Source organism: Phodopus roborovskii, unplaced genomic scaffold, assembly GCF_943737965.1.
Source record: "Phodopus roborovskii unplaced genomic scaffold, PHOROB, whole genome shotgun sequence".
In the NCBI taxonomy this organism is placed as follows: Eukaryota; Metazoa; Chordata; class Mammalia; order Rodentia; family Cricetidae; genus Phodopus; species Phodopus roborovskii.
The window spans coordinates 5,455,695-5,475,882 of NW_026126636.1; the positions used below are offsets into that span (position 1 = coordinate 5,455,695).

The 20,188-nt window shown below is 41.6% G+C and overlaps 1 protein-coding gene across 6 annotated transcripts; it reads right to left on the minus strand.

Moving 5' to 3' along the window:
• Nucleotides 1–10,869: 10,869 nt before the first annotated feature.
• On the minus strand, nt 10,870–19,874 carry LOC127238718 (zinc finger protein 383). 6 transcript variants are annotated; one of them, XM_051207395.1, is made up of 6 exons: nt 19,776–19,858; nt 19,505–19,638; nt 18,484–18,548; nt 14,965–15,091; nt 14,574–14,672; nt 10,870–13,065 (listed from the first exon to the last, which is right to left on the minus strand). In XM_051207395.1, exons 3-6 carry the CDS (start codon nt 18,508–18,510, stop codon nt 11,882–11,884), a joined length of 1,437 nt encoding a protein of 478 aa, XP_051063352.1. In that variant the 5' UTR covers nt 18,511–18,548; nt 19,505–19,638; nt 19,776–19,858; the 3' UTR covers nt 10,870–11,881. The 6 variants fall into 6 exon arrangements, with proteins under 6 accessions (XP_051063352.1, XP_051063353.1, XP_051063354.1 ...); XM_051207396.1 differs by having other exon boundaries at nt 14,574–14,669; nt 19,505–19,872; XM_051207397.1 differs by lacking the exon at nt 18,484–18,548 and having other exon boundaries at nt 19,505–19,874.
• Nucleotides 19,875–20,188: the final 314 nt, after the last annotated feature.

The window sequence follows — 20,188 nt, forward strand, 5'->3', positions numbered from 1 at the left end:
ATTTTTGGACTAGGGTATGGACTAGCGATAGAGCATTTGTCTAGTGTATATGAGGCCTGGCCCATTTCCCAACACCACAAGAATAAGTAAAAGCCATATATAGATGGTCTGGAGAGATTGATCTGTGACTAAGAACGTGTTCTGCTGTTTCAGAGGACCTGTGCCAGCTCCCAGCACTCATATCTAGGAGTCCACTTCTAAGGGATCTGCCATATTAACTTTGTATTTGCTGCTCCTCCTTTTGAAGTGCTTTCCTCCAGCTCCCAACTCCCTCTGAAGACTTTTTTGCTCTGTTTGTGGAGACCAAGTCTCGCTGTCTAGTCCAGGCTGGTCTTCAACAGACAATCTTCCTCCTGTCTCTGTTTCTGAGTCCAGGATTGCAGCCATGTGCCACCATCCTGGGCTTGCACTGAAGGGTCTTGCTTTGCTCGAGTGCAGAGGGAGAGACCTCGACCACTTCATTTGCTGGGTTCCCGTCGTTTTCTACCCTCTGTTTTGCTTGCATTCATCTCTAACTCCACAAATCACCCATCTTAGAGCACATCCGTTGTGGGGTATTTATACACTGTGAGGCAGTGTGTTTGCTGTGATTGGCGTAATAAAAAGCCAAATGGATTCCTTCCAGACTAATGTGGTTTGATCAAGCCAGACCGCCTGAAACAGAGTATGAGGTGATCCTACATTCAAAACAGCTGGACAAAGCAGCCTTACAGACTACAGCCAGGATTTCTGAATCTTCTTCGAATCCCCCATGACAGCGCCCCTTACCAGCAGGAAGTAGTTTGGAAAGAACAACGCCCAAATTCCCAAATATTGTCTATAAATGTTTGTTTTCATTTAAATGGACTTTGTTATATAAAATAAATAAATAAATAAATAATAAAAAAATAAAAAGCCAAATGACTCGAGCAGCATTTGCCTGAAAGAGCTGCCTTCAAGTTTCTGTTCTATTCTGGTACCTCTATCAGATGTCTTATCTGAAGAACATCAGATAAACAAATCTTTGGCGATATGTTTGACTGGAGCATCAATCTTAACTCAAAAATGGGTAATGGCAAAGACAGATTTGTATAGCTTCCAGTCCAAAGTTGACTCCTCAACTCCTGTGCATGGTTGTGACATGTGGCAAATCATTCAGAAGTTTCCTTTCCCCATAGCTGCTGCAGAAGCCAACACACTTAGCACACAAAAACATATCTTTTATTGTTTAGATTCTATTTTCACATTTGGAAGTGAAATGAGGACATTTTCTTTATTAAATGCAAAACCTGAAACCAAAAGCATAGCTCACTTGATAAATCCCTCACAGAACTGTGGATTAAGTCTTCCTCCATACCAAAAACAACATTGTATACACGGACAAACTAAGATCTCAAATGCCATGGCTCTACAGAAGGAGATGGACTTCAAGATGGCCTTTCCTTTCCCGAAGGAAACCAGTTTCAGTGTGTTCTCACTATAATGTCTTTTAACTCCAGCCTGTAAATCAGACTGAAGGGAACTGTTGATATTAAACTTCCATGACCTAAGGGTCCCTAGTTCCAGAGATGATTCTCTCCAACATCCTCCTGCTTTTATTTTCCTCAAAATATGTGTGCTGGGGGACAGGAACCAAAACAATTTATTAAATAGAAGCAAGAAGTAGGTGGCTGGAGAGATGGCTAACAATTAAGAGCACTAGCTGCTCTTCCAGAAAACCAGGGTTCCATTCCCAGCATCCACATGGTGGCTCAGAAACATCTGTAATTCCAGTTCCAGGGGTCCAATACCCTCTTTTGTCCACCCAGAGTATTAGACATTTAAATGGTGGACAGACAAACATTCCAGGTAAAATACTCATACACATAAAATGAAAACTTTTTTTTAAAGCAAGATGTCTAGAGCGAAACAGCTTGTGTTTGAGTACCAGTTCTAGAACTCATTAACCATGCAAACTTGGGCAAGTACATTTAATTCCTCTTTACCGCAAAATCACAAAGTAGGTCCCAGTGCATCAGACCTGTGGTCTCAACACAAATCATTTTCTCACTCACTCACTCACACTTAGAACTAAATGAACGGTCACATTCACACCCACCATCACCCCAACAGTCATATTAGTACAGAGGGGGCCATATACAGCAGAGCAACAGTTGACACACAGTCACAAATATAGTGCATCCCTCACAAGGTCATATGTTTGTATCTTGTCACAGTTATACCTGAAGAAGCAGATAACCATAGCTATCAAAATCACATCTGCTGTCACACATGTGGTTATAGCCACACAGTCATGGAAACACACAGAAACAGGCACACGTAATGTCACAGTTTACCACTAAAGAATATACCTTCTTCTCAGCTCCACATGGAACCTTCTCTAAAGTCAACCACACACTAGGAATCATAACACACCTCAACATATACAGAAAAATTGGAATAGCACCTGTATCTTATTAGACCACCCTTCTTTAAAGGTGGAATTCAACAGTAACTTAAATTGCAGAAACTGAACAATGCACAATTGCACCATTCCTCGGTCAAGGAAGACATAAAGAAAGAAAGTAAAGATTTCCTAGAATTCAATGAGAATGAAGACACAACATAACCAAACTTATGAGACACTTTGAAAGCAGTGCTACAAGGAAAGTTCATTGTAATAATTGCCCATATGAAGAAAATGGAGGATAATCACATTAGAGAATTAACAGCACAACTGAAAGCCCTAGAACAAAGAGTTGGTTTTTTGAGAAAATCAAAAAGACAGACAAACCTTTATCCACACTAACCAAAAAGCAGAGAGAGAACATGCAAATCAACAAATCATAAATGAAAAGTGGGACATAACAACAGACACTGAGGAAATCCAGACAATTTTCAGGTCATACTTTGAAAACCTGTACTCCACAATTCAAGAATTCAAACAAAATGAACAAATTTCTGTATAACTATCACTTACCAAAATTAAATCAAGAACAGATAACCAATTTAAATAGACCTATAACCCCTAATGAAGTAGAAGCAGTCATCAAAAGTCTCCCAACCAAAAAAAAAAAAAAAAAGCCCAGGGCCAGATGGCTTCAATGAAGAATTCTACTAGTAATTCAAAGAAGAGCTAATACCAATACTCCTCAAATTGTTCCACACAATATAAGAAGAAGTTTCATTACCAAACTCTTTTTACAAGGCTACAATTAACCTTGGTACCCAAGCCACACAAACACACAACTAAGAAAGAAAACTACAGACCAATGTCCCTCATTTACATTGATGGAAAAATACTCAACAAAATAGTGCCAAATCGAATCCAAAAACACATCAGAGAAATCATCCACCATGACCAAGTAGGCTTTGTCCCAGGGATATAGAGATGGTTCAACATACAAAAATCTATCAATGTGATCCACCATATAAACAAACTGAAAAAGAAAAAACACATTATCATCTCACTAGATGCTTTTGACAAAACCCAACACCCTTTCATGATAAAGGTCTTGGAGAGATCAGGAATAACAGGGACATACCTAAACATAATAAAAAGCAATATACAGTAAGCCAACAACCAACATCAAACTGAATGGAGAGAAGCTTAAGGTGATTCCAATAAAATCAGGAACAAGACAAGGATGTCCTCTCTCTCCATATCTCTTCAATATTTTACTTGAAGATCTAGCTAGAACAATAAGACAACAAAAGGAGATCAAGGGGGTACAAATTAGAAAGAAGTCAAACTGTCACTATTTGCAGATGATATGATAGTTTACATAAGTGACCTGAAAAACTCTACCAGAGAACTCCTAAGCCGATCTAACACCTTCAGCAAATTAGCAGTATACAAGATTAAAAAAAAAAATCAGTAGCCCTACTATATACAGACAATAAAGTGGCTGAGAAAGAAATAAGAGAAACATCACCCTTTACAATAGCCACAAACAACACAAAATATCTTGGGGTAATGCTAACCAAACAATTGAAAGACCTATATAGCAAGAACTGTGTGTCTTTAAAGAAAGAAATTAAAGAAGATTTCAGAAATGGGAAGATCTCCCATGCTCTTGGATAGGTAGGATAAACATAATAAAAATAGCAATCTTGCCAAAAAGCAATCTACAGATTCAATGCAATCTCCATCAAAATCCCAGCACAATTCTTCACTGACTTTGAAAGGATAATAATCAACTTTATATGGAAAAACAAAATACCCAGGATAGCTAAAAACAACCCTGTATAATAAAGGAACTTCAGGAGGCATCACCATCCCTGACTTCAAGCTCTACCATAGAGCTATAGTCCTGAAAACAGCTTGGTGTTGGCACAAAAATAGACAGGTAGACCAATGGAATCAAATCGAAAATCCTGATATTAACCCACACACCTATGAACATCTGATTTTTGACAAAACAGCTAAAATTATACAATGGAAGGAGAAAAGCGTCTTCAACAAATGGTGCTGGCACAACTGGATGATGGTGTGTAGATAGACCCATGTCTATTGCCATGCACTCAAGTCCAAATGGATCAAAGACCTCAACATAAATACAGCCACACTGAGCCTCTTAGAAGAGAAAGCGGGAGACAGCTTCCTGAACATAACTCCAGTAGTACAGACACTGAGATTGACAGTTTATAAGTGGGACCTCTTGAAATTGAGAGGCTTCTGTAAGGCAAAAGACACAGTCAACAAGACCAAACTGCAGCCCACGGACTGGGAAAAGATCTTCACCAACCCCACATCTGACAGAAGGCTGATCTCCAAAATATACAAAAACTCAAGAGACTAGTCACCAAAATACCAAACAACCCTATTAAAAAGTGGGGTAGAGAACTGAATAGAGAATTCTCAATAGAGGAATCCAAAATAGCTGAAAGACACTTAAGAAAGTGTTCAACATCCTTAGCCATCAGGGAAATGCAAATCAAAACAACTCTGAGATACCATCTTACTCCTGTCAGAATGGCTAAAATTACAAACACCAAACAACAGCTTATGCTGGAGAGAATGTGGAGAAAGGGGAACACTCCTCCACTGCTGGTGGGAGTGCAAACTTGTACAGCCATTTTGGAGATGAGTATGGTGGTTCCTCAGGAAAATGGGAATTAGTTTACCACAGGACCAGGCAATCCCCCTCTTAGGCATATACCCAAATGATCCACATCCATGCAACAAAAACATCTGTTCAACTATGTTCATAGCAGCACTATTTGTAATAGCAAGAATCTGGAAGCAACCTAGATGCCCCTCAACTGAAGAATGGATAAAGAAGATGTGATACATTTACATAATAGAATATTACTCAGCAGGAAAAAAAAGACAATGGAATCTTGAAATTCTCAGACAAATGTATGGAACTTGGAGAAACCGTCTTGAGTGAGGTAACCCAGTCACAAAAAGAGGAACATGGTATGTATGTACTCACTCATATATGGATTTTAGACATAGAGCAAAGGATCACCAGCCAGAGAAACGAGGAGGAATCTAAGAGATTCATACAAGGTCCCTCACATAAGGGGAAAGGAACAAGATCTCCTGAGCATATTGGGAGTTGGGGGGGGGGCAGTGAGTGGAGAGGGAGCTAGGAGAAAGAGAAGGGGAGAAGAGGAGAACATGTGGAACCAGAAAGATTGAGTCAGGGGACAAATAGACAAGAGCCAAAAAAGAGATACCATTATAGAGGAAGCCATTATAGATTTGAATAAAAAACTGACTGTAGAGAAATGTCCAGAGACCTACAAAGATGTCCCCTACTTGCAATCTGATCAACAGTGGAGAGACTACTTTAAATGTCCTTCCCTGATAATGAGATTAATGACTAACTTATATACCATCATAGAGCTCTCATTTAGTAGCTAATGGAAACAGAAGCAGACACCCATAGCTAAACACTGAGCCCAACTCCTGAAATCCAGTTGCAGAGAGGGAGGAGTGATAAGAAAAGGGGTCAAGACCAGACTACGGAAACCCACAGAGACAGCTGACCTGAACAAGGGGGAACTCATGGACTCTCAGACTGATAGCTGGGAAACCAGCATTGTACAGACTCAGACCCCCTGAACCAGGATGTATCCCTGGTGTATGAAAGGACTTTGGGAGCACATTCCCCGTGGAGGGATTCTCCCTTAGCCTAGAGACAGGAGGGAGGGCCTAGTCCCTACTCCAAATGACTTGACAGATTTTGATGATCCCTCCTGGAAGGCATCACCCTCTCTGTGAAGTGGGGGGGGGGATGGGACGGGAGGAGGGGTCTGGGGGACATGGGAGAGAGAACTGGGATCGACATGTAAAATAAGAAAAAATTATATATATATATGTATGTATGTATGTATGTATGTATGTATGTATGTATGTATGTAAATGGTGCGCAACACCATTGCCCCCCCCAAAAAAAAGTCAGTTTGCTCTCTCGAAAATTTACACACAGGAGCATGTCACAAACCATCACAACCATTCAGTTTTCCTGTCAGTCACACACAAGGACGTACACAGACATGCACACCCACAGTGACACAAGATAACACATTGGCACAGCTGGAGCCTGTAAAGTCACAGGGTCCCCCACACTGTTAGCCAAGCTCCACCTCCAGCCCGCCCCTCAACTCCTGCTCCCGCCCAGCCTAACTCACCTCACAGCTTTGGAAATGTGCTCTGTAACCCCAGTCAGTGTCATCACCCGCCAGGCGGCGCTCTCGGGCTTCTCAACTAGCTGAGTCCAGCCCCGAGAACTACCAGCCCCAGAGTGCTTTGCGGCGCGACCCTTTCTACTTTGCACCTTCAAGAGCCAGTGCACAGGGAACTGTAAGCCCTTCTAGGCGAGTTCCTGGGTGTGGGTTGGTTTGTGTGAGGCGATTATAAGGCTCTGCAAGAGCGTGACAGTGATTGAACGCACGCGTGTGGGTTATGCATGATTATTGCCGCACACTATTGCGCATGCGCACTAACGGGAGTTGGCTTTTATCAGTTTACTGAGCTACTGAATTTGAAATTATGCCCTCTGAAGGTGGGCTGTTGTGTAACAACTAAGAGTGTGTCACGCCAGACTACGAGTCGCTGCGGGTGTGTGGAGTGACTGTCCTACTTTGTTGTTTATTTGTTTGGGGGGGGGGGGGTGTTCGAGACAGGACTTCTCTGTGCACCCCTGGAACTTGCCCTGTAGACCAGCCTGGTCTCAAACTCACTGAGATCTGCAAGTCTCTACTTCCTGGGATTAAAAGTGTGTGCCACAACGCTGTTTTACTTAGAGAGTGACCATTTCTGCCTGTGTTACTATCTCGGGTCTTTTGTTTCGAGCTTGCATTTAAGGGTGTGTGACTGAGGTTTCCATTTGCATCTTCAAAGTTGTTGGGTTTGTTTTTTGAGGGTTTTTAATAAGGTCTTTATGTGCATGAATGTTTTGCCCCCATGTTTGTATATACACCACACATGTGCCTGATTCCCTAAGAGGCCAAAAGAAAGCAACTAGGTTTCCTTGAACTGGAGTTACAAGACAGTTGTTAACTGCCTTGTGGGTGCTGGAAACCAAAGCTAAGTTCTCCAGAAGAACAGCAAGCACTTTTAACTGCTGAGCAACCTCTCTAGCTCCTTAAACGAACTTTTAGGAAAATAACTACCTGTACTATAGAAAGTAAAAACAAGCCAGGAGCAGAGTCATCTCCGGTCACAAGCAATTCACTTGGACATGCCCTTCCAATTCCTGTATGTGTGTCTAAGTAAGCAGGATCAATTGAATTCACCAACTCAAAACTCCTAAAGCTGGCAGGACATGATGGCACACACGTATAATTCCAGCACTTGGGAGGCAAAGACGGGGATCTCTATGAGTTGAGACAAGGCTGGTCTACATACAGTTTCAGGCTATCCAGAACTAAATAGTGAAACCATGTCTGGAAACAAAGCAAACCCTGCTAAAGCTACATGAGTTACTGTGTTAACCAACAATGTTACCTGCTTCTGCTCCTTTGTGCTTGGATTAAATGTATGACACTATATTCTGCCCAGCCCACTGATTAAAAAACATATTTTGCTGGGCAATGGTGGTTTTCACTTTTGATTCCAGTAGTTGGGAGGTGGAGGTAGGCCATCCTGATCCACAGAGTTCCAGGACAACCAAGGCTACACACACACAGAGAGAGTGTATGTGTGCGCGCCATGTGTACTCAGGTACCTGAACTGGCCAAAAGAGGGTGTCAGATTCCATAGAGCTGAAGTTATAGGCAGTTGTGAGCTGCCTCATATGGGTGGTAAAATCCAAACAGGTTCTGGAAGAGCAAGTTTTTCTTTGCTCTAGGCTTCTAATTCCAATTTCCTATTTCAGTTGTGGTTAAGTATTCTCCAGCTGGAGACTATGTTTTATATGTCCTATTTTCCCAGAGACAAATGTTCTTCATTTCACAATTATGCCTTACTAATATCATAGATTCTGGCAGCACCTACATTTCTGAGCCACTATTTTCAAGAATGGAGCACACCAGAAGTAGAACCAAGATATCTGATGAGCACTGAGAATTGTATTATTTCCCTCAAACCAGATATTCATACATCAGGTTATCAAATGCAGTGTCAAATGTGTTTATACTTGTAATATTTATTTATGATATTTATAATAAAGATAACAATAAATGAAAAGTGGAGGGTGGTGGCACATGCTTTTAATTCCAGCACTTGGGAGGCAGAAGTAGGCGGGTCTCTGTGGATTTGACACTAGCCTGGTCTACATATAAAGTTCCAGGACAGCCAGAGCTACATAATGAGTTCCTATCTGAAATCAAAAAACAACAAAAAAAGGAGTTGTTGGAAGAGAGTCCATAAGAATTACACTTTTGCCAACCAAGATAGCTATCCATTCAATTTCTCTATAAATACAATACTTTGTTCAGCATTTTCATGTTTTACCAAAAAAAAATCCTAATTTTTAAAATTTTTGTTTTGCTTAGACAGGGTTTCACTGTGCAGCTCTGGTTGACCTGGAACTCATTATACAGACCAGCCTGGTCTCAGACTCAGAACTCCACCCGACCCTGCCACCAAATCCCGGGATTAAAGGGGTGCACAACCACACCTTTAATTTTTAAGTTTTGTTTTGTTTTTGAGACAGGGTGTCTCTATGTATCCCTGCCAGTCCTGGAACTAGCTCTATAGACCAGACTATCCTCAAACTCAAAGATCCACTTGCCTTTGCTTCCCAAGTGTTGGGATTAAAAGGGTGTGCCACCACCACCCAGATAGTTTTAAGTTTTGATTTGGTAAAAATGCCATGCTATCCTGACCACCCTTTAAAGTGTTTTCTAAATTTTAGGATACCTACAAAGTTATGCAACCTATATTATTAATTCTACAGTTCCATCATTCCTAAAGACAAGTCCTTTATAAGTTCAGATATTCACTTCTACGTCTCATTCTCAGCTTCAATGCTTATTCTACCATACTAGAAACACCGAGTATGTTTTGTTCTTTATTGAGTGTTCTATAAGATGTCTTAAAAATCATGTACACAGCCCCACATGGTATCAAGCTCTCAACCAGCCTACATCAGCAACTCTAGGCACTACAGGTATGAGCCACCATACCAAACTATTAACACTTTATATAACTAACATCTATCTCCTCCAATCCCCTTTATTTTGGGATAAGATGTAGAATAGGGATTTATATCCTTAACTCAGGTCCAAAGTAATATTGTGTTAATACTCAGATATTTAATCCTATTGTTATTGTCTACATGCCCTCCCCATTCTTGTCAAACATGATTGTGTTGTATAGCACTGTCTTTTGAGATAGAATATTCCATCCTTGAGGATGTTCTATAGGAAGGTAAAATATTTCACCAAATAGGAATGCTCATTACAAACCAGGAAGTACACAACTCAAAAGCTTTAGGAGGTCCCTGAAACTGAGTACATTCACCAGGTCTTTCCTTTTCCAAGGTTATACAAGCAGTAGGGACTGACCTCACTGAGCATCCTGGAAGAGGTAATCTCTAACTGGTTCGGTTGCCTGAAAGTAGTACAGTGAGTTCCATGTTTTCACCTTTGGGAGCTGTCACCCATCATGGGAAGCTATCTTTGACTCGTTTCTGCTCTTGTAACCCCACACCCTCACTCCTGCATGTAACTCCAATAAAACTCACTGGTTCACCAAGCCAAACTTTGATAATATTGTCACTTTGGTATGTCATTGGTAACCTTATCAGAGGGGAATAGATCCTTGCTCATCCCCACCCGGAATATTGTCACACAATACTCATATATTTTCTCTTTGGGGGGAATAAAGAAAAACATTCCCATTTCCTCCTGCTGTTTTGACAGCTGTGACTTCAACTATCTAACAAAACTTTCCAGAATTTCAGACTGATTATGTGAACATTAAAAATTAAGTCTGAAGTTGGGTGTAGTGGCTCACAATTTTAATCCCAGCACTTAGGAAGGCAGAGGCAGGCAGATCTCTGTGTCTGAGGATATCCCAGTCTACATAGTGAGTTCCAGTCCAGCCAGAGCTACAAAGTAAAACTTTGTCTCAGAGAGAGAGAGAGGGGGAGAGGGGGAGAGACAGAGACAGAGACTAAATAAAGACTACTCACACATACCCCTTTCCCACTTGCAATTCAAAAAGCAGATGAAAGGTTTTATTCCATATAACTATTTCTCTAATTTTGATAAAGGTGTCAGTTAAAAGTACATTCCAGAAGCTAGAAGGAGCAGGTTAACACTAAAATACTCGCCTAGAATTTACCAGTGAGGGGACAGACCACAGCTCAGTGATAAGAGTGATTGCTTGGCACATATAAAGCCCTGGCCTCTAACCCCAGCACCACACACACACACACACACACACACACACACACACACACACACACACACTTTCCACAAATCATGAAGGAAATCATGAAACTGCATGCAAATGACAATACAGAAACCTTTTATTAAATGTATACTGTATGCTAGGAATAGATCTAAGTTCTTTATAGTTATGAATTCATTGAGTTCTCACATCAAACCAATGCATACACATGACTGCATATGTAAAAATAAGAAACTACTACAGATAACATATATAAAATAAGAAATAGCTACTGATAACATATATAAGACAAAAAAAACTGGAGAAATAACACTTTGCTAATTGTAATTACCTTTCTGACATGACATTAGGATTAGGGTTAATAAAAAGGAACAAAATAGCATACAAGGAGAAAAGATTAATAAAATCAGCATTAAAAGAAATGCTTTTTAATTTAAAAGACACAAAACATCAAACATCCAAACGTAAGTTTGGGGTCATAATAATGGAGATAGTTTTTTAAAAATGCAAAACTTTAGAAGCCACCATCATAACATGAACAATAGTCATTTAAAAGATATTAAGTAAGTCATTAAACTTTGTATTGCTGGGAAAGCAATTATTATACTGTTTTTAGCATGATAAAAGCAGATGAAGGAAGAACATAAATACCAGGACTCTTGTTTTTAGAAAGCAAAATCCAGCCAAGTTAGTTCTATCAATTTGATAGTCGTCATCTACAATCAATATAGCAGTTCATTTCAATTTTCTAGTTTTCTAATTTTTTTTACAATAAAAAAATAAAATAAGCTCATGAATACAAAAAAATAAAAATAAGCCATGAAACATAGCGAAATGACTGACACTGCCTCAAATATAACAAAGGAATTCTACAAGGAACTTCAAATCATTACAGGTTACACAATTAAAGCAGTCACATAAAGCATCAGAAAACAGTTTAGAAAAACAAAAAAGCCCTAAAAATATAAGAACTATGAAGTAACTAGCATTGGTATGAGAGAATAAATGTAGGCTTGGAATTCATAATCTACAGTTAAATGCATTTGGATTGAAAATATAAATACCTAGCCAAACCATGTTAAAGAAAGTAACTCTCAAGATAAATTTTTATTATTCATTAGTATGAATCTCCTGATGGCGAACAAGGTCTGAATCATTACTAAATGTCTTCCCACATTCTTTACAGCTATAGGGCTTGTCATCACTGTGAATTCTCAGGTGTCGAGTAAGGTTTGAGCACTTATTAAAGGCCTTTCCACATTTATTACACTCATATGGCTTTTCATCTGAGTGGACTCTCTGATGTTGAAAAAGTTGTGAGTTCTGAGTAAAGGCCTTCCCACATTCAAGACATTCAAAAGGTTTCTCACCAGCATGAATCCTTTGATGTTGCCGAAGCTGTGAGCTCTGCGTGAAGGCTTTCCCACACTCCTTGCACTCGTACGGTTTCTCCCCAGTGTGGATTCTCTGATGATTTGTAAGTGCTGAGCCACTACTAAAGGCTTTCCCACACTCCTTGCACTCATAGGGCTTCTCCCCAGTGTGGGTTCTCTGATGCTGAACAAGCTTTGAGCTCTGAGTAAAGGCTTTGCCACATTCCTTACATTCGTAAGGTTTCTCACCTGTGTGAACTCGCACGTGTTGAAAAAGTTGTGAGCTCTTTGTGAAAGCTTTCCCACATACTTTGCATGCATAAGGTTTTTCTCCAGTGTGAATTCGCTGATGGTCAATAAGGTTTGAACAATAGCTAAAGGCTTTCCCACATTCCTTACATTCATAAGGCTTCTTACCAGTGTGGATTCTCTGATGCTGAGAAAGGTATGAGCTACAACTGAAGGCTTTCCCACAGTCTTTACATTCAAAGGGCTTTTCACCAGTATGAATTTTCAGATGTCGAGTAACATGTGAACCACAACTAAAGAATTTCCCACACTCCTTACATTCGTAAGACTTTTCACCAATATGAATTCTTTGATGTTGAATAAATTGTGAGTTCTGAGTAAAGACCTTTCTACATTTTTTACATTCATAGGGTTTCTCATCATTATTAATAATTTGACGTAGGGTTAAGAAAGTCTGTTGAACAAATGTGGGCATGTATTCACGACTGAGTATTTCTTGACTTAAATGACCATTTTGATATCCCAATTGGTTTCCACATTCCAGAACATCTCTAAAACTGGAGTACTCAAGGCCATGCTTTTTAAGTCCCATTAACTCCCTCTGGCATGATTCTATTTCATAAACCTCCTTCTTTAGAGATAATAACTTGCTTTCACACATTGACTCCAGAGCTGAAAGGAAAGAAAGTAGAAAATATTCTTTTCCCCTCTTTTTGGAAAAACCTAAAACTTTCATAATGGAAATGGAGAAACTAAATACTATCAAGTAGGTAAATATAATAGGCTTTTAAGGAGATCTGTCCAACCAGTGGTTCTCAACCTTCCTAAAGCTGCAATCCTTTAATACAGTTCCTCATGCTGTGCTGACCCCAACCATAAAAGTATTTTCATTGCTACTTCGTAACTATAATTTTGCTACTGTTAGAAGTCATACTGTAAATATTTTTGGAGACAATACTCTGGATTCCTGAATATTTTTTAGCATAAAAAAATAATAAATTTGGTCTTTCATTTGTTTGGGGTCTAGATAATGAGATCCTCTGCCCCTCAAGTGCTAGCATTAAATAAATGTCCCCTGAGATGAGGTCTTATTATGGAACTCTGGCTGGCTTTGAATTCTGGGATTATCTTACCTCAGTGTATTTGGATAAAAAACAAAGTGGGGGGGGGGATATGGTAGAATAATCTTTTGTATACTGTAAAGATGTGTCACTCTGATTGGTTTAATAAAAAGCTGAATGGCCAATAGTTAGATTGGATTTCTGGAGAAAAGCGGACACCAGGAAGAAGAAGGGAAGAGGAGATACCAGGGACACAGAACAAGCATCATGGGCACCGCAAAGCAAAGGTAACTGAGCCAGGTAAAAGTAGACTAATAGAACTGGGTCAATTTAAGTTATAAGAGCTAGTTAGAAAAAAGCCTAAGCTATCAGCCTAGCTTTTGTAATTAGTAAGTCTCCATGTGGTTATTTGAGAACTGGTAGGAAGACAGAAAAATCTGCCTATAGCTAGGATGATAAACATATGCAACACATTGTCCTGATTTTCTGCCACAGAACTTCAAAAGCCCTTGGAACTCTCTGAATGATAGCAGTATCTTTGTACTGCTACTGAGGCAGTTCATGACAGGCGGCCTTAAAGAGCCTCACCTCAGGACTGGTTCTGGAAGATGGTCTGGTGATGAGTGTGTGTGATGCTCTTGTAGGGGACCCATGTTCAGTTCCCAGCACCCACGTGTCATTTCACAGCTACCTGTGACTGTGTTCCAGAGGATTTATGTACTCCCCTGACTTCCGTGGGCCCCAGTCCACATCTGGTATACATACACCACACATACTCAATTTATTAGACCTCTGAATGGAGGAAAGACTGATATGCCAGTTATGGATTCATACCTATGTAAAAACAAAAACAAGCTTGATGACCTGAGTTTGATCCCCTGAACCTACATGATGGAGAGAGAACCAACTCCAGAGAGTTGCCCCTTTATCCTCCACACACTCACCCCATACAATAAACATATGCAACTAAAAAGAAATTTTTTAAAGACCTTGGTTTTCTCACTAGATCTAGGCTCTTAAAGGCAGAAGCTTCCAAAATAACATCTCAAAGGTGCCTTTTCCTCGATCAGCAGCGAGTTATTCCAGCAGGCACTGCTCTGCTGAGTGTGTCTCACTTACCTGAGCACAGGCCTCTCGTGAGCTCTTTGCCAATCATCCAGGGCTCTTTGCCTTGCTCCAATAAAGAGATCACCTGAGGCTTGGGAATGTGAAGTCCTGCTTACAAGAAAAGACATGGGACATGGTTATGCTGTGGGAAACAGATCCAGTCCCTTCATCATCAAGCAAGAGAAGGCATGACAGGACCGGCCGAAGACGAAGACAGAAGCTTCAGCCGCAGAGCACTGGGGCTGCCTGGCTCCCAGGCTTCTTGTTCAGCCCGGCCGAAATCACTTATTTGCAAACAAGGAGCAGGAATTCAGGTGGCAAAGTTGAAAAGCAGCTGAGAAATTCACTGCGGAAGAAGCAGACGCTCCGGAGAACGCTGAGCTGTTGGTGCAGGTGCTCTTACCCACTGACAGCAGGTTTCTGTAGTTCTCCAACATCACATCCCTATACAAGTCCCTCTGAGCAGGGCCCAGGCACTCCCACTCCTCCTGAGAGAAGTCCAGAGACACGTCACTGAACACCATCGACTTCTGAAACAATAAACACACACCCTAGCTGTATAACACACACACACAAAATACTTACTAGCTTTGGTGCTTGTGTTGTAGGGTTCAGCAAATGAGTCATTATACTGATGTCATCAAGAACCAGTACCTCTGGATTATCTGTTCATTCAGAAACAGATAACAGGAAGTCAAGCATGCTAATGCATGACTCTAATCCCTACACTGGGGCTGAGGCAAGAGCCCGGATTGGGAGTTCGCGCTATCAGCCTAGGTTACATAATTAGTTCAAGGCCAGCCTTAGTTACATAGTGAGATCAAGTCTCAAAACAACAGGACTAGGGAGACAGCTCACTGGTAGAGCCCTGCTTTCAATCCCCAGCAACTAAAAATAAGTTATTATTTTTATTAATACAAATTATTTTTCTGGTGGCTAAATGTTTTGATTTATGACTGTACCGTCTCAACAGCTTATATATATATTGCGGTAAATAAGGATCAGGATAAACAAATAGGCCGAATAGATGTTTATTCAGGGAGAAATAACTTACAACCTAGACAGATGAACACCAGGAAATTCAACCCGATCCTCTCCTGTCCGAGTCACGCCAGAAAGAGAGAGCGCCTTCCTGGCCCCCTCTGACCTCCTTCCACAGGTCACTCCGCCCATCGCTCCACCCCCCGATGGGCGTGGTCAGTGCTACAGAAGGATTATCTCACTACATATATACACTGACCAGTCTAATTAGAACCATCCGTTATCACACTCATTCTTACTTCTAATGTGAATAAAATTAATGGTTCATATAGAATGTCAGCATGACCCACATTTCCTGATGGACTTCAACTTAAACATGTTTTATAATTGCCTTAAGAGTCTCAGAGGTCCATACCAGCATTATAAGCTAGGAAATCTTTCATCATTTGGAGCTACTAACCCCACTTCCGAGTCTCTCACTGGAAAACACAAGTTTATAGACATGATTTTGGCTTCTCCACGTGTCTTGCCAGCTAAGTGACTCATATTGCCACCTCATCAAATCACAGACAGGCAGGACAAATCCATTCTACAATTCCTTCCCTTCCCTGAGTACACTATTTCCTGCCTGCCCATCAGTGCCTGGAAAAAGGCCAAGACAAGACAATCAGTCATTTGCTGAATGAAAATATTAATGTTTGAAAATGGGAGGTACCCAGGGATGATGTAGGATTTGCTAGCTAGCATGAGAGTCAACCAGGACCAAGATGTTGGCAGGAATCCTTATCAGCCACTAATGTCAGCACAAGGAAAGCAAATGCAGCCTCATGAGTGGCTAGGGTTGCAGGCATTCACACCACTGTACCTATCTCACATGGGAGAAATGGAATGCCAGGGAGGTAAGACGCATCGGCAACTTCAGCCATGGTTGTAAGTACTGCAGGATGTGGCCAGTCTTCCTTACTGTTTTCCTGGAAGCAGGGTGCTGCGGAATACTCCTTTACACTATGTGAAGATTGTCACTGTGACTGGTTTAATAAAGAGTTGAATGGCCAATAGCGAGGTAGGAAGAGATAGGTGGGACTTCTGGGGACAGAGAGGACTGGGGGGGGGGGAGAAAGGTGGAGTCAGCAGCTGGACACAGAGGAAGCAGGACATTCAGAAGAGGTAAAAGCCACAAGAGTCATGGCAGCACATAGATGAATAGAAATGGGTTAATTTAAGTTATAAGAGCTAGTTAGAAACAAGCCTAAGCTGTCAGCCATAGTTGTTTGTTTTTACTCTTTACTCTTTGGGGGCCTGCCACCCAACTCCCCACACACACATGGAAGCTTATTCATTCTTATAAATGCCTGGCCTTCTCTTGGCTTCTTTCTAGCCAGCTTTTTTAACTTAGACTATCCCATCTATCCTTTGCCTCTGGGCTTTTACCTTTTTCTATTTCTCTGTATTTTTTTCTTTCCTTCTCACTCAGTAGCTTTCTGTATAGCTAGGTGGCTGACCCCTGGAGTCCCCCCTCCTCCTTTTACTCCTCCATCTTTTTCTCCCTGACTTTTCCTATTTATTCTCTCTGTCTGCCAGCCCTGCCTATTCTTTCTTCTGCCTTGCTACTGGCTGTTCAGCTTTGTTAGACCAATGTAGTGTCCTAGGCAGGCACAGTAACACAATCTCACAGAGTTAAACAAATGCAACATAAAGGAATGCAACACATCTTTGCATCATTAATCAAATTTCCACAGTGTAAACACAGGTAACACATCTTAAATTAATATTATACAACAGTAGGCCAAGCTTTCCTAATTAATAAGTCTCTGTGTGATTATTTGGGAGCTGGCTGGTGGGACAGAATAATCCCCCTAACATACAGACTTCTGTAATAAGGTGACTCTAGCAATTTTTTTTTTTTTTAACAAAGGGACTCACTGTACAGTTCTCAAAAATAGACCAGGGGCTAGCCTCAAACTCACAAAAATTGGCCTGCCTCTTATGTAGCAAACATGGAATTAAAAAAAAAAAAAAAAAAAAAAAAAAAAAAAAGGCAAGACTCAAACTGTGATACAGAATTTGGCATGGTAGCTTATACCTGGAATCCAGTACTTTGGAGGTTAAAGCAAGAGAATCTAAAGTCTGAAGTCAGCCTGGGCGTGACAGTGGGACCCTCATAACTAAACATAAACCAACAACAACAACAATACACACATACACACACACAGAGGACTCAAAAATGGGGGCTGAGTGGTTAAGAGTGAGTTCTGTTTCAGCAAAGGACCCAGATTTGGTTCCCAAATCCTATATGATGGCTCATGACCTTCTATAACTCAGTCCCAGTGGATCCAATACTCTCTTCTGGCTTCTACAAGCACTGAACATATGTGGTGCTTTGTACACGCGCGCGCACACACACACACACACACACAAAATCACACACATAAAATCAGATACATCTTTTTGTAAGTACGGCGATTCCCACACGTTACTCCGGCATTTGGGGGACTGGAGGCAAGAGAATCCGAAGTATAAAGTCATCCTCAGTGACACAGGGAGTTGACACCAGCCTGTCTCAAAAAACAAAGCAAACAACAACCGAACCACACAACTGCCATGCAAAACTTTTAGTGGTTAAAGCTGTAAAAGATCCCACCCTTGAAAATAGCACAAGAAGGAAACTGATCAAACAAAGGTTATTTTTGCACAGTGGAAATTTAACTCTGCTCTGTTCCCGGAATTCTTCGAAATAACCATGTTTTAGAGGTGAGTTTAGAAAGAAACAAACACGTTAGAAGTTATCTATTTCCTAAGTTAACATGTGACCATCATACAGAATGACATCAGAGAGTTCCCCACCATTTTCATGAATGGGAAATTTGAAGAACCGGGTCACTTTAGGAGCCTGTGTTACACGAGTCCATCCCAGAGAAAAGCAAAGGAAAGCCCAGTGCACCTTATGTTTGGCTTGGTCCACAGCCATTGCTCTTTTCTCCACTGGGTACCTCTGGAGGAGCTGAGCTGGGGAAGAAAGAAGGAATCATGAGGTCCTATGCCTTTTAATAAAAGGTCACCCTGGAATACCTGTCACCCAGGGAGAAGTGTAGGTTGTCATGAGCATCTCTAAGGTCAGAAGGATTGAAGGCTGTTTCGATAACACTGGGGTTTCAGGACAGAAAACTGGAGTCACTTGGGAAGTCAGAGGCATCCCACACTTAAAAGCCATGGCTGCGGTCACCCACCATGGGGATCATATATATCCTCATACCCACAGCTTACCCAACCAACAACACTACAACATATGGTTGAATCGTCACAGTCACACATCTACCCTGAGAATACAACCATATCCACACGTTTACAGAACCCTGAAATACAACACCACATAAAACCCCAATGCTACCGACGGTCACAATAGTACACCCACTGCGGAGTCACACAATAGTTACAATAACCTCCAATTCCCCTCGTGAGAGTTATGTAAAATCAAACACTCAACAGAACACAACAGCCTCTAAGATGTGCATGTGTGTCAGTCTGACGATTATACTCATCTTCCAGCCACACTATGTCATATAAAGTTACAAGCACCCAATGCACACAGTATACATACGTACGTACAGCCCCCTGAAGTTAACAGTCATGCGGGCATAATTACTAATTCTCTCACAGAGCCCTCATAAGCAAGTTATGCCGTTACACACAACCAGTCCAAACCCGCGGGCAAGCAATCACACCTGCACACGCTAATAAGGAAAATGTGTACACTTGCACACAAAGCTCTTGAGCGCCTTCTCTGCGAAATCACCAGAGAAACCTAAAAATCACACCCGCGCACTCGTGGCGCCCTAGGGTCCCGTAAGGTCACACTCACTCACAGCCAAGACCTCGCCACTGCTCACCCAGCTAGACCAACTCCCACAGGCTTGACAGCTCGCAGAGCGACTGGTATTTCCCTTTAGAACCCAGGGGCGCACCTGCGGAGTCTAACAAGGACCTAGGCCGCTCCCCGCACACTTTCCCTTCTCCGGACGACGAGGGTCCCGCAGGCAAAAGGAGGGGATGCCTCGAGTTCGCGGTAGTTTCTGGGAAATGTAGTCCGCGATGGGACCTGGCGGGGAAAATGGCGTCCGTTCTCGGATTCCCGCCAGGACACTGCCTGAGGCAGGCCGAAGGGCTCGCCCCGCACTTGGAATTGCGTGAGCAAGTTTCCTAGACATAGGTACGACTTCGGACCGAAACTCTCACCACACGCAGAGCTGACATCCTGGACACAAACCCCGTCCATGGTAACGGCCAACCTCAGGGAATCACTGTATTTTCTGAGTAAGACAGTGGGAGCCAGGTTGGCGCCGGAAGTTGTGTGGCGTCGCATGTGTTTCTGGGAAATGTAGTCTAGAGACGGAAACTGCGTGGCACTGGTCTGGAACAAAGTTGTTTAAATGATTTCTGAAAGACCACACCCGGTGTCTGGAGGCTTGTGGGCGTGGGAATTCACTGTAGGAATGTTCAAGATGACGAAAAGACGCCCGTTATGCCACATTATAGGGTTTATATGACCCATTTAGAAGGCATATATAAAAGAATGAATATTAGTTGTTAAAAACTATCAGATTTAGGAGTGATTAGTCCTGTGTAAGTATGGGTGGGATTCTTTTGTA

Bases quoted from the DNA above. Each gene is read 5' to 3' on its own strand.
- LOC127238718 (XM_051207395.1), bottom strand. From the start codon at position 18,510: ATGGCTGTGGACCAAGCCAAACATAAG. The intron at 14,673-14,964 runs GTAAGAGCACCT...TTTTCTTGTAAG, and splicing joins CAGAAACCTGCTGTCAGTGG to CAGGACTTCACATTCCCAAG. The intron at 13,066-14,573 runs GTAAGTGAGACA...CTTTCCTTTCAG, and splicing joins CACGAGAGGCCTGTGCTCAG to CTCTGGAGTCAATGTGTGAA.